At 46.8% G+C, this 15,027-nt stretch overlaps 1 protein-coding gene across 1 annotated transcript in view; it reads left to right on the top strand.

Annotated features, from left to right (window-relative positions):
• The first annotated feature begins 3,228 nt into the window (after positions 1–3,228).
• ZNF367 (zinc finger protein 367) overlaps positions 3,229–15,027 on the top strand; it is a 31,179-nt gene continuing 19,380 nt past the window's right edge. The window contains exon 1 of the mRNA XM_003912016.5: positions 3,229–3,996. Within this exon, the coding sequence (XP_003912065.2) occupies positions 3,577–3,996 (420 nt within the window). The 5' untranslated portion in view covers positions 3,229–3,576. The remainder of the gene's footprint in view (positions 3,997–15,027) is intronic.

Below are 15,027 nucleotides of genomic sequence, written 5' to 3'. Positions count from 1 at the left end.
CGGGGTTTCACCCTGTTAGCCAGGATGGTCTAGATCTCTTGACCTTGTCACCTGCCCGCCTCAACCTCCCAAAGTGCTGGGATTACAGGCGTGAGCCACAGCGCCCGGCCCAAAGGGGCCTATATTTTTAACAGTTGAAAAGACTACTTTAGTAACATAGTAAGTATCCTGAGATAGGTTTCAGTAGTTTTGAGTTAGTATGTATTGTTGTTACCCGAAAGGGGTCCGGATCCAGACCCCAAGAGAGGGTTCTCGGATCTCAAACAAGAAAGAATTCAGGGCAAGTCCGCAGTGCAGAGTGAAAGCAAGTTTGAGAAAGTAAAGGAATAAAACAATGGCTACTCCATAGGCAGAGCAGACATGAGGGCTGCTGGTTGCCCATTTTTATGGTTATTTTTTGATGATATGCTAAACAAGGTGTGGATTATTCATGCTCCCCCTTTTTAGACCATATAGGGTAACTTTCTGACGTTGCCATGGCATGTCAGAACTGTCACGGTGCTGGTGGGAGTGTAGCAGTGAGGACGACCACAGGTCACTCTCGTGGCCATTTTGGTTTCGGTGAGTTTTGGCCGGCTCCTTTACTGCAACCTGTTTTAATCAGCAAGGTGTTTATGACCTGTATTTTGTGCTGACCTCCTATCTAATGCTGTGACTTAGAATGCCTTAAAACCGCCTGGGAATGCAGCCCAGTAGGTTTCAGCCTCATTTTACCCAGCTCCTGTTTAAGATGGAGTTGCTCTGGTTCACAGGCCTCTGACATTAGGGGCTGTTAATTATATCTGAGACGGAACAAAGACATCGGGAATGGATCCACACACTTCAGACAGCCTCCTCACTGCATGAAAATGGAGCCAAACAAGCAAAGATCTGCTATGACCTCAGCTTTGCTCCTGGAATCACCCTCTGCCCAGTTCACACATTCCTGGCATGTCTTTCATTCTCTTGGGGAAGAGAGCAAGTGGAGTTGCCAGGTTACTGTTGATGAAGGGCAATTTTTAGAAGCAGAAAGTCAGCATCCTGTGCTGGATGATTCATCTTGCCCTCTGGGGCATGCTCTGGATGTTAAACAGTAACTATTTGTTGGTGATTAATCTGTTGGATTTTGCTCAACCCCTAATTCGAGTGTCCATGATGGACAGATCACTTTTTTCTTTACACTACCTGTCAAGTATAAAATAGATGGATAACATTTCCCTTCCAACTGATTCAGAGAAATATGTTACAATTATTTGGTATTAAACTAAAAACAAAATGAACGCTTACTGAATCAGGTGAGAGTAGAGCTGAACGTTCAGCTTTTTCTAGATCAACTATTACACTATGAAACTTGCCGCTAAACTCCGAAAGTTTTGGAATATGAGAAACGGGACTCAGAAATGTGTGAGTCCCATTTTTCAGCCTTTTCCTTCTTCTGCTCAGCAGACACTGAGATATAACCCACAGGCAGTACAGACTCATTCTTCCAAAGGATTTATTATGTAACCTTGTACAAGCCTCAACTTTTCTCATTTATAAAATGGGAAATATATCTTCCTTACCCAATTGTTGAGTGAACTGTGAAACATCCATATGTATTATTGTGTATCAGTACATATATGCTATTTTTGTAGTAAGCCTCCAGAAAATGGAGGCTATATACTGTTTCATTTCTTAAAAGGATACTTTCACTTGGTTCAAAGTTCAAAAGATACAAAGAGTTTATGTTGTATTTCTTGAAATCTTTTCACTTCTGTTCCCAGCCACATAATTTCCCTCCATGATCCATTAGTTTCTTTTGCATCTTGCCAGATATTTTATGTAAGTCTAAAAGTAAACACGTGTACTTTCCCCAGTTTAACAATTTTACATAAAATCACACTATTGCTTGTTTTGCCTTTTAAAATAAAAATACATTTTTAAAATTGTTCGTATCAGCACACAAAGAGTTTCCTTTGTTTTTAAACAATTGTGCCTTAATTTAGGCATAGCTGTGCATTTCTGTGTGTCTTTCACAGAGAAAAGCTATTCAGCTTAGTTATCGGTTATTATGCAGTCGTGTTCTAACTTAATTACCAATTCTAACCCTTAACCACTGGATATTCATTCATCCATTCAATAAATATTTATCGAGCCCCTACCGCGAGTCAGGCGGTGCCTGGGAATCTGTATTCACAAGAACAAACCGCAGCTCCCCAGTCCACATCTAGCGGGGAGGAAGCTGGGCACCCCCTCCGGCCGGTCCCTCCTCTGCCGCCTGCGAGCCCCACCCGGGCCGCGGTCGGCGCCCGCCAGGCGGGGCTGGGAGAGGACGCCGGGGCTCCGCGCGTCCCGGCGCGAGTACGAGGACGCGGCCGGGGCAGGTGGGGGCAGAGCAGAGTGGGGCGCCGCCCCGACCCCCGGAGCAGCCGCTCGGCAGGGCGGGGTCGCCGGGCTGGGGGGGGATCCCCGAGGCGACTTGGCGGCATCAGTCCAGAGAGCGGACACTCGCCCGGCTCTTGTGGCCTCCGCGCCGCCAGCGGCCCGCGGGGACTTCGGAGGCCACTTCCTGGACTCTCCCCTTTGCACAGACGGGGAAGCGGAGGCCCACTATCGGCCGGGGGAAGTCGGGGCGGTGCTGACAGGGCTGGTTCACAGCGCGTGCAACAGCTGAGCGGACGGAACTCGATTAAGAAACCAGGCACGCCGGGTGCCCACCAGCACCTCCGGCAGCAGACTCCAGCGGCCCGGCGGGTGGTGGGACCCAGGGCGGGGCGGGACGCGCGGCGGGGCCCCAGCCCTTTAAACGCCCTGCGCGCGGGAACCGCGGCCCAACAACCAACGGCGGGCGGGGCCGAGCGGGGCGCGCGCCTCCACCGCCCAACGATCGCTCCGGCCCCGCCCCGCCGCTGTCCAATCAGCCGCCCGCCTGCCGCCCTCCCCGCCGCCCAGTCGCCCTAGCCCGGACGAACCACACGCAGGGACGGCGGGGCGGGGCGGCAGGCGGGTGTGTCCGGGCGAGTGCCGGCGCCGCGCGCTCCGCTGGAGTTTCGAACGCTGTTGGCCCTCGAGCCAGAAAAAAATACAAGAGCGGCGGCCAATGGCGAAGTGGGAAGGACCCGCGCGCAGACCCGGCCCCGCCCCGGCCGGCTGGAAAGAAGGCCGGGCCCGGCCATTGGCTCCCGCCGCCTGTCACTCTCCGGTGCGGCCAGCGGGCAGCGGCCTCGCGGCGACTGGTTCCGCCCAGGCGCGAAATGTAACGCGGGAAAAGCCGGGGCAGGCACCGCGGCGGCAGGTTGTTATTTTTGGGGGCTCAGCGCTGCGCGTCCTGCTTTCCTGTCACCGCGAGGGCCGGGCCGCCCGCCGCTTCCCGCCGCTGCAGCCTGCGCCGCGGAGTACAAAGAGCGGAGGGCGCGCTCGCCTGGGGCCGGGGTCCAGCCCTGCCCGCCGGTGCCGGCCGCTCCCCTCGGTAGGTGGCTGCTGCGCAGGATTCCGGGAAACGTCCGTCTGCCATGAGCCGGCAGGACTGAGCCGGCGACTCGGAGCAGAGCGAGCGGGGGCAGAGCGGTGCTCAGGGGTGCGGCCCGGGGCCGCCGGAGCTGCGGGTCGGGCCGGGCGATGATCCGGGGCGTGGAGGCGCCCATGGCGGAGAACCCGCCGCCGCCGCCGCCGCCCGTCATCTTCTGCCACGACTCCCCGAAGCGGGTGCTGGTGTCGGTCATCAGGACGACCCCGATCAAGCCTACGTGCGGCGGTGGAGGGGAGCCGGAGCCGCCGCCGCCGCTCATCCCCACCAGCCCCGGCTTCAGCGACTTCATGGTGTACCCGTGGCGCTGGGGCGAGAACGCACACAACGTGACGCTCAGCCCCGGGGCCGCGGGGGCCGCCGCCTCTGCCGCCCTGCCTGCCGCCGCAGCCGCCGAGCACTCGGGGCTTCGTGGCCGGGGCGCGCCCCCGCCCGCCGCCTCGGCCTCCGCCGCCGCCTCGGGAGGTGAGGACGAGGAGGAAGCGAGCAGCCCAGACAGCGGCCACCTCAAGGTGAGCGGCGCGGGCGGGCGGGACGCGGGGCAGCCGGGGCCCGTTAACGGCGCGGCGGGCGGGGCGGAGTTGAAAACGCGAGGTCGGTCTGGCCGCGGCGGGGGCTGCGGCTGACAGGATGCTGACGTCACTGCCGCGCGCCAAAAACCGGCCCCGGCCGGGGTGGGGGCCTGTCACGTGACGGGCGGGAGCGGCGCGGGAGACAGTCCTTGCGGCAGGTGCAGTGTGGGCGGGAGCGCGGCCCGGGTCGCTGGGGAGGCCGGGTCAACGGCCACTGCCATCCTCCTGGCGGGCTGCCGAGTCCCTGGTTCCGAGAGGAAAGGAGGGGGGATGAGGGCCTTGAGTTCCACCAAGTGCGAGAGGGAAGGGAGCGCACAGTGTCTGCTCCATTACTGCAGATCGCCCTGGCCCTGTTAAAAGATGCCCTGCAGAGACAGCCGAAGAGCAAGAAATGACTTCTGGGCGTGTTCTGCGGCTGAAGTTGTGCCTTCACTGCCTTTCATTTATCCAGCATACTACTTGCTAGGTGTTGAGAGCACATAGTGGAATGAGACGCTAAAATTTGCTTGCAGTCTCCGGCTGCTTAAAGCTGGGAAGGTTGTGACCACGGGTTCAAACCTACATTTTACAGATCAGGCAGCTGAGGCTTAGAGTGATTAGTGAGGCGACCTCCCAACGATCGCACAGCTCAGTAGTGTGAGAGCGGGGACTAGGTCGAGGTTTCGTGGCTCTTAGTCCTGCATGTGTTTGGGGTGTCTTTCTGCTGACTTATACTGAACTCTGTAGACTGTAAGCTCCAGGAGAGCCAGGAGTATTTCTATCTGGAAGACTATATGAGTTTAATACCTTACATTCTGTAAATGCTCAATAAAGGTGCTCAAAATATATTCGTGTAATGAATAAATGGTGCTAACAGAAGGGTAATATCCAGGTTCCATTTGTTACGTGGCTGTATAAGATAAAGCAATTTGCAAGAGATATAATGAGTAAATCACACAGTGGATAAGCATCTGTACCAGCACATAATGTATAAGTTGAAATGAGTTTGATCATTTTACATGCAGTCACAAGGATGTTGAAACTACATTGTTTGGGTTTTGAGGAAATTGATACATTTTATATGGCAATATTATGAAGTAACTATAAAGTTATAAAACCATAGGTTTTTATACACTTCAACTCTTGAAACTACACCTCAGTAAACATTTGAAAGAACAGAACCTGGGCTGGGCGCGGTGGCTCACGCCTCTAATCCCAGCACTTTGGGAGGCCGAGGCGGGCGGATCACAAGGTCAGGAGATCGAGACCATCCTGGCTAACATGGTGAAACCCTGTTTCTACAAAAAAATTAGCTGGTCGTGGTGGTGGGCGCCTGTAGTCCCAGCTACTCAGGAGGCTGAGGCAGGAGAATGGCGTGAACCCGGGAGGCGGAGCTTGCAGGGAGCTGAGATCAGGCCACTGCACTCCAGCCTGTGCAGCAGAGCCAGACTCCGTCTCAAAAAAAAAAAAAAAACCAAAATAAACAGAGCCTGGTGAGGTGGCTAGTGCCTGTAATCCCTTCGGGAGGCTGAGGGTGGGGAATCACTTGAGGCAAGGAGTTCAAGACCAACATAGTGAGCAACATAGTGGCAACATAGTGAGACCTCATCTGGCGGCCTGCCCCTATAGTCTCAGCTACATGGGAGGCTGAGGCAGGAGGATCACTGGAGGCCAGGAGTTTGAGGCTACAGTGAGACATGATCGCACCACTGCACTTCAGCCTGAATGACAAAGACCTCAACTCTTTAAAAAATATTGAAGAAACTTGCCGGGTGCGGTGGCTCACGCCTGTAATCCCAGCACTTGGGAGGCTGAGGCGGGTGCATTACCTGAGATCAGGAGTTCGAAACAGCCTGACCAACATGGTGAAACCCTGTCTCTACTGAAAATACAAAAGTTAGCTGGACGTGGTGGCGGGCGCCCATAATCCCAGCTACTCAGGAGGCTGAGGCAGGAGAATTGCTAGCACTCGGGAGGCGGCGGTTGCAGTGAGCCGAGATTGCGTCATTGCACTCCAGCCTGGGGGACAGAGGGAGACTCAGCCTCAAAAAAAAAAAAAAAAAAATTGAAGAAACTAACGATAGAAGCGTTGATAATATTGCTGAGTATTACTGAAGGCTACAGTTGCTGTTGGGCTGCCTCTAGGTAGCCCTTAGTGAGATGTAAGATGAATGGGTGTCTGTGGGCGTGGTGGCTCACGCCTGTAATCCCAGCACTTTGGGAGGCTGAGGCGGGCGGATCACAAGGTCAGGAGATCGAGAACATCCTGGCTAACATGGTGAAACCCCATCTCCACTAAGGATACAGGAAAAAAAAAAAAAAATTGGCCGGACTTGTTGGCTGGCGCGTGCAGTCCCAGCTACTTGGTAGGCTGAGGCCGGAGAATGGCGTGAACTCGGGAGGCGGAGTTTGCAGTGAGCCGAGATTGTGCCACTCACTCCAGCCTGGGCGGCAGAGCGAGAGACTCTGTCTCATTAAAAAAAAAAAAAAGATGGATGGGTATCCTAGATATTTTTGTGTTAACGATTTATAAGTTTTAGTCTTTTTTAAGAAACGCTATATTAGATTATGTAGTTGAACAATATAAAGGCATACATTCATAAATTCTTGTGTAAGATTTTGCCTTTATGGTTTTATTCTTACAGATTAGTCTAGTTCTGGATCACCCAAGAAGATTAATGTTATATAGATGAAATCTATAGGTATGTTGTTTTTGGCCTAAAACAGACTTATCGTTACCCAGACATTTTATAAAAGTTGCTAACAGTGGCCGGGCGCGGAGGCTCAGGCCTGTAATCCCAGCACTTTGGGAGACCAAGGCTGGCGGGTCATGAGGTCAAGAGATCGAGACCATCCTGGCCAACATGGTGAAACCCTGTCTCTACCAAAAATACAAAAATTAGCTGAGTGTGGTGGCACACGCCTGTAGTCACAGCTACTCAGGAGACTGAGGCAGGAGAATCGCTTGAACCCTGGAGGCGGAGGTTGCAGTGAGCTGAGATCATGCCACTGCACTCCAGCCTGGCCACAGTGAAACTCCGTCTCAAAAAAAAAAATTGCTAACAAGATGCATGGGTTTGAATTGTATTTCCATGCTGTCCACCTCTTTTCCGAGGTAAAGTATACCAACAGTTGTAAAAAACATGTAAAAGTGAAAAGGCTGTTTTATATTTCTGCTTTTTTCCTTTCTCATGTAGTTTTTCCTGTTGTAACTTTCATAAATTATTTGGTAAATTGATTTGAATATGTCTTTCTATTGATGAAGCAATCCACATGCAGCTCCAAAAATTCATTTATTTAGCATTCCCACCATAAGAGAGAAGGGTCTGGAATATACCTTTATTTAAGAAAGTTGCTAGAGTAAGCTTTGTGGGGGCAAGAAGGGAAAAGAAAAAAATAAGGAAGTTGCCTAGTTTGATTTGTGGTCAATACACTGAACTACAAAGATAGGGAGTCCCAGCCCGTTTTACTGCTTTGCTTCTTTAAAGTACTTGTAGTTCTTTATCTCCACGTGCATCATCGGTGAATTGTGCTGAGTCTGCTCATTTTGGGGGAAGACAGGAGACAAGTTTGTAATGTAGCCAGTGCCAATAACGTGCTCCCAATATGCCACATAGAGGCACTAACAGCTGTGGGTTTGAGAACAACATTTGCGTTCATTTACTGTCTATTCGTTGCCACTGCTCCCAGGGGAGGTGTTAGCGTCTGAGTCCTGCACACCCTGTGTCAGCTTTCTCTTGCTCTTTTGTTTGTTCCTGCCCAACACTGTCTTCCTCGCCTGTGGGAACACCTACTAGCTTACTTTGGCTGCTCATCACACAATTGCTTAGCACTGTTGGCATATAATTATATATTGTCTTCTTCTGGATTGTAGAATTCTGAGAGGGAAGAAAGCAGGTCTAACTGCCTTCGGCCACAGGTTGTTCCAAGGCTCCCCACCTTGTCACTGTGCCCTCTACTCAGACTGCATTTGAAGTTACTTCTTCACTGGGGCTGGTGGGATCTGGCTTCTCAGATACTATACACCCTGCAGGAGCTACCGGCTGCCTATGCTGCTTCCACTTTCTGTGTCTCCTGAACACTTCAAAACCTAGACTGTACGTACTGTTTCGAATAGCTGATTTTTAAATACTTTATACATAATCTATAAATTCATACTATTTATGAATAGTAATGTTTGAGCACTGTGTTAAACCTAACATCATGTTAACATAGTAGGCACTATTTATTGCCTGGCACAGAGTAAGCATTTCATAATGTTAGCAGCAAACTGCTGGGCTCTGTTGAGCATTTTGAATTTTTTAATTCATTTTATCCTGTTTACCTGATGAGGAATGAGAAATAAGAGTCCCCAAGACAAAGTCTAGTTAAGATCATATGGTAAGGTGGCAGAACTGATTGGAACCTTTCAGTAGTCCCCGTTCTTAGTCCCTATACTACACTGCTCCTGGGACTATCACATGTAAATGGACTTCAGGGGTTTATTTTTGTTTTTTAAATATTAAGCTGATATAAGTAGACATAAGAAATGCATACTATTGGCTGGGCATGCTGGCTCATGCCTGTAATCTTAGCACTTTGAGAGGCCAAGGTGGATGGATCACTTGAGGCCAGGAGTTTGAGAGACCAGCCTGGCCAACATGGTGAAACCCTGTCTCTACTACAAATACAAAAAAATTAGCCGGGCATGGTGGTGCACGCCTATAGTCCCGGCTGCTCAGGAGGCTGAGGCATGAGAATCACATGAACCCAGGAGGTGGAAGTTGCAATGAGCTGAGATTGTGCCACTGCACTCTAGCCTGGGCGACTAAGCGAGATCCTGTCTCCAAAAAAAAAAAAAAAAAAAGAGAAAAGAAGTACATACTATGTGTAGCTTATCTATATCTCAATCAAGATGCTTTATAAGCGTGCACTCAATTCAATAAACTGGAATTAAAACTTGAGAAGTTGTGAAGATGAGTCAGGATGGGAAGTAGGGTTAGGAAGCATGTATGCAAGTCATGGGAAGTTTGTATCTAAATCTGAATGTGAAGAGGTTCACACACCTCCCTCTGAGACCTATTTTTGTTTTCCTTCTAGGTTGTGCTTGTGCCCTTTATTTGAATTTTACTTACAAAAATGTGTCAAGGACTTTTAGGTTTTTTAGTTATCACATGACTAAGCACTTTCGAAATCACTAATCTACCTTCTAGAGGTATGGAGATTGTTTTTAAAATTATATTTACTAAGGTGTGCAAAAGTTTTTGGCAATTTAATAATTTTGTGTTGCGAATCGTCAACAGACTTGACAAGATCTGTTCTTAGCCTAGAGGTGCACTTGGCTGCTGAGTGTAATACTCTTAATTGTCCGAAGATGCCTAGAAACAAGGTTTTCTCATTGATAAGGCCAAAAGGAAGAGGGTCCTCTTTAAGTAACATTGCTTATTTTAGTATATATTGTTAAAAGATGGTCTTTATTCATTTATTTAGGGCATTATATGATTATTTGTTTCGTCTTATTTTTTGAGCTAAAAGAATGCACTTAATTAGCTGGGGGTGGTGGCGCATGCCTGTAGTCCCAGCTACTCGGGAGGCTGAGGCAGGAGAATCGCATGAACCCGGGAGGCAGAGGTTGCAGTGAGCTGAGATCACGCCACTGCACTCTAGCCTGGGCGACAGAGCAAGATTCCATCTCAGAAAACAAAACCAAAACAAAAAACCTCAAAGAATGCACTTAGTGAACCCTTCCCTGTATATGGCCAGTATGTTGTATTATGCTGTATATTTCAGCACTCACTCCATTTTTCTTATTTGGAAAATATAAACGTGTTGCTGGTGGCAGAAACAGTCTCTTAGAGTTGCTGGGAGGCAGCCATATGGTTCGCGTTTTTTTTTTTTTTTTTTTTTGAGATCGGGTCTTGATGTGTCACCCAGGCTGGAGTGCAGTGGTGTAAATCTCCGCTCACTGCAACCTCCGCCTCCTGGGTTCAAACGATTCTCAAGTCTCAGCCTTTTGAGTAACTAGGACTACAGGTGTGCATCACCATGCCCGGATACTTTTTATGTTTTTAGTAGAGATGGGATTTCACCATGTTGGCCAGGCTGGTTTCGAACTCCTGACCTCAGGTGATCTGCCCGCTTCGGCCTCCCAAAGTGCTGAGATTACAGGCATGAGCCACTGCGCCCGGCCAGTTTTTGGATTTTTAGTAGAGACAGGGTTTCACCACATTGGCCAGGATAGTCTCGAACTCCTGGCCTCAAGTGATCTGCCTGCCTCGGCTTCCCAAAGTGCTGGGATACAGGTGTGAGCTACCACGCCTGGCCCACATAGTTAACTTTTAATGTTTCCCCACTGTTAGACATGCTTATTAATAGTAATGGTTAGTCTTAAATTTTTAATGTTAACTAACCAGTTATTTCAAATTGCAAGAGTCAGCAGTATGTTCTTGCATATTTATTTGTTTACTTATTTTTTATGTTTTGGAGACAAAGTTTCTGTCACCCAGGCTGAGTACAGTAGTACTGTTAGGGCTCACGGCAGCCTTGAACCTCCCACTTTCAAGTGATCCTCCCACCTCAGCCTCAAGCAATCCTCCCACCTCAGCCTCCTGAGTAGCTGGGACTTCAGGTGTGTAACACACCTGGCCTTTTTTTTTTTGTAGACAGGGGTCTTCCTATGTTGTCCAGGCTGATCTCAAACTCTTGGACTCAAGCAATCCTCCTGCCTCAAATTACCAAGCGTTGGGATTACAGGCATGAGCCACTGTGCCCAGGCTTTCTTACATATTTAAAAATACTAGGAAAGGGATCCTTTTATGGCAGAAGACTTGTATCACTAAGGTTTTTTTTTTTTTTTTTTTTTTTTTTTGAGAGAAGGTCTCATTCTGTTGCCCAGGCTGGAGTACAGTGGCACAATCATGGCTCACTGCAGCCTTGGCCTGCCAGGTTCAAGTCATCCTCCTGAGTATGGGACCACAGGTGTATGCTACCACACCTGGCAAGTTTTTTTTGTAGAGATGGAGTCACACTATGTTGTCCAGGCTGGTCTTGAATTCTGAGTTCAAGTGATCCTCTTGCCTTGGCCTCTTAAAAGTGTTGGGATTACAGGCGTGAGCCACTGTGGCCAGCCACTACGGTTTTTTTGTTTTGTTTTAAGACGGAGACTTGCACTGTCGCCCGGCTGAAGTACAGTGGCGCGATCTCGGCTCACTGCAACTTCTGTCTCCCGGGTTCAAGCAATTCTTCTGCCTCAGCCTCCCGAGTAGCTGGGACTACAGGCGTGTGCCACCACGCCCCGCTAAATTTTTTTGTATTCTTAGTAGATACGGGGTTTCACCATGTTGGCCAGGGTGGTCTCGATCTCTTGACCTTGTGATCCGCCCGCCTTGGCCTCCCCAAGTGTTGGGATTACAGGCATAAACCACTGTGCCTGGCCTGTGGGTGTTTTTTTGTTTTGTTTTATTTTGTTTTTGAGACGGAGTCTCGCTCTGTCACCCAGGCTGGAGTGCAGTGGTGATCTTAGTTTACTGCAAGCTCCGCCTCTTGGGTTCATGCCATTCTCCTGCCTCAGCCTCCGGAGTAGCTGGGACTACAGGTGCCTGCCGCCACGCCTGGCTAATTTTTTGTATTTTTAAGTAGAGACTGGGTTTCACTGTGTTAGCCAGGATGGTCTCGATCTTCTGACCTCGTGATCTGCCCAACTCAGCCTCCCAAAGTGCTGGGATCACAGGCGTGAGCCACTGCACCCGGCCAGGCCTATGATTTTTAATTGACCTGATTTCATGTTCTATTTCTTTCTTAACAGAATCAGCTGCTATTTTTATTGATCACAGATGCTATATTCTTTTATATTTATTTTGTACTTATTAAAACAATTATTCATGATATGACCATAACCAGCAATAATCCATGAAATTATTGTGGCTTAATAAATGATGGCAATAAACATTTCACTCCTGTGTAGCTCCTTCTGTCTGACTCTGGGTTAATAATTTTAGCAAGCAAGACTTGAGCTAAATGTGGCTACTGAGGATCACAGCCCAGGAGTGAAGATGAAAGAATTTGTTGATCACCAATAATGGCCACGAGTTGGTTTGTTAATTTGTACTTTAATGATAAGTCATGGTCCATTTAGGATCTTGCTAATTCCTGCTTCATTATACATGGGAATTTCTTGAGGAATTAAGTAAGGTTGATGAACTTTTTGTTTCATCAACAGATATTTGTTACTAACACACTAAGTCAGTTAGCTTAGGCTAAAAAGCAGGCTGCAGAATGCAACTTCAAGATGGCAATCTCAGCCTCAGCATGGCTCATGTTATATGTCCTGGGAGGGTTGACCACTGGTGTGCTCCACATTCTGTTCATTCTAGGATCCTGAAGGAATCTCTCCAAGCTGGGACAGCTGGGTCTCAAAGCAGAGAGAAAACAGAGATGGTAGAACCACATGTTGTATTAGTCCATTTTACATTGCTATAAAAGAATACCTGAAGCTGGGTGATTTATGAGAAAAATAGGTTTATTTGGCTTATAGTTCTGCAGGCTGTGCCAGAAGCTTGGCACCAGAATCTGCTTCTGGCGAGGGGACCTCAGGGAGCTTCAAATCATGGCAGAAGGTGAAGGGGAGCAGGTTTCACATGGTGAGAGGGGGAACAAGAGGGAGGGGAAGAAGTGCCAGGCTCTTTTTAACAGTCAGATCTCATGGTAAGAATATGAGCGAGGACAGCATCTGGATGTTCATGAGGGATCTGTCCTTATGACCCACACACTTCCCACTAGGCTCCGCCTCCAATACCGGGGATCAAATTTCAATATGAGATTTGGAGGGAACAAACATCCAAACTACACACGCTATTTTCGCCTTTTATTGGCCAAAGCAAGTCATGGCTAAGTTGGACTCTGGACCCACAGTGAAAGGGGCAGGGAATGTTTTTGCAATAATATCTGCCACAGTGCCTTCTCACATTTTAAAAATTGTGGCAAAAACCCTGTAATATTTACTACCTTAACAATTTTTAAGTATACAGTACAGTATAGTAGTGTTAACGATATGTAAACGGTTGTGCAGCAAGTCCCTAGAATTTACTCATCTTAAACAAACTCTATACTCACTGAACTCGCCTTTCCCCCCTCCCTATTCCCTGGCAACCACCACTCTTCTATGAGTTTGATGACCTCAGATACCTCATATAGGTGAAATTATGCAGTATTTACCTTTTTGTCACTGGCTTGTTTTACTTAGCATAGTTTCCTAAAAGTTCATCCATGTTATGGCATATGGCAGGATTTCCATCTTTCTCAAGGCTGAGTAATACTCCATTGTTACTAACACACTGAGTCAGTTAGCTTAGGCTAAACTGTATATAGCACTATTGATCCATTCATCAGTAGGTGGACATTTGGGTTACTGTTGATTGTGAATAATGCTGCAATGAACACAGATGTCCAAATATCTCTTTGAGATCCTGTTTTCATTTCTTTTGGATATGTAGCCTTCCCATATCCCAATAATTAATTTAAAAATTCCCATATCCTAATAAATAAATAAATAATTTTTTAAAAATTCTGTTTTTTAAAAATTATTTATCTATTTATTTATTTAATAATAGAGATGGGGTCTTGCTGTGTTGCCCAGGTTGGTCTCTAACTTCTGGCCTCAAGCGATCCTGTCACCTCAGACGCCCAGAGTGCTGGGATTACAGATGTGAGCCACTGTGCCTGACCCCCACGTTCTTAATCATTAAAAAAGTTAACTGTAATGGCTAATGAGAATTTATACTACCAACATAAAACATATTTCTTCAGTTATTAATAATTTTTAGGTGTTCCTGTTTAGTATACTGCCTGTATGACTGAAGGAAAAATAGGTAGAGACTTCATTAAATCTTTTGAAAACTTTCTGTAGACTTTTAGAATACAAGTAGTAAGTGTACAACTAATTTGAATATTCATGGTATAAGACTGAAATCAGGTCATTAAGTTGTGCTGAATATAGATTTTAATATCTAAGGATTTTCTTAAAACATGATTTATCCTAGAAGATAACTCATCCATGTAGGGATCGATCTTTTCTTTCAATGTGAAAATTTGATTGAAGGGAATTTTGCTGTAGCTTATTACTATCCTTGAAGGTTTCAGGCTGATGTTTAAGCTTTTGGAAGGCTTTGAGTTTTGATATTGAAAGCCCTAAAAGCATCTTCATTTTAGATGTAGTTGTATATGATCTTTTTATTATTTTTTTTCATGTAACTTGTATGTGTGAAAGTTCACTTAACTGGGAAACAAAGTTTCTTTCAAGTAAATGTTTATTTTATATTAGTTTTAGCTGTATAGAAAAGCTGTGAAGATAGCACGGAGAGTTCCCATAAACTGCACACCCAGCTTTCCCGTTAACATCTTACACTAGTGTGGTACATTTGTTAAAAATTAATGAACCAATATTGATGCACTAGTATTAACTGAAGCCCATAGCATATTCAGATTTCCTTAGGTTTTTAATCAACGTGAAATTACATAACATTAATCATTTTAAAGTGTACAATCTAGTAACATTTAGTACATTCACAGTGTTGTACAAGTTCCAAAACATTTTTATCACCTCTAAAGAAAACTTGATCTATTAGGCCATGACTCCTTGTTCCCAACGACATGCAGACCTTGGAAACCAACAACCTACTTTCTGTCTCTGTGGATTTACCTATTCTGGATATTTCATTAAATGAAATCATATAATATGTTGTCTTTTGTGTTTGGCTTCTTTTTTTAGCATACTGTTTTTTAGGTTCATCCACTTTGTAGCACACATTATTTTCATGGCTGAATAATTTCATTATATGTATATATACATATTCCATTGTGTATGTGTGTGTGTGTATATATATATGATATTGATACAAAACTATCAAACTTTTCCACAGTGGCTGAGCCATTTTACATTCTCATCAGTAGTATATGATGGTTCCAATTTCTCTACATGTTTTAGAAAAAGCTATTTCCTACTTATTTTCCTTTTTT

This window comes from Papio anubis, chromosome 13, assembly GCF_008728515.1.
Source record: "Papio anubis isolate 15944 chromosome 13, Panubis1.0, whole genome shotgun sequence".
Lineage (NCBI taxonomy): Eukaryota > Metazoa > Chordata > Mammalia > Primates > Cercopithecidae > Papio > Papio anubis.
The sequence above is the reverse complement of the archived record's forward strand: the minus strand, read 5'-3'. Positions and strand labels throughout refer to the sequence as shown.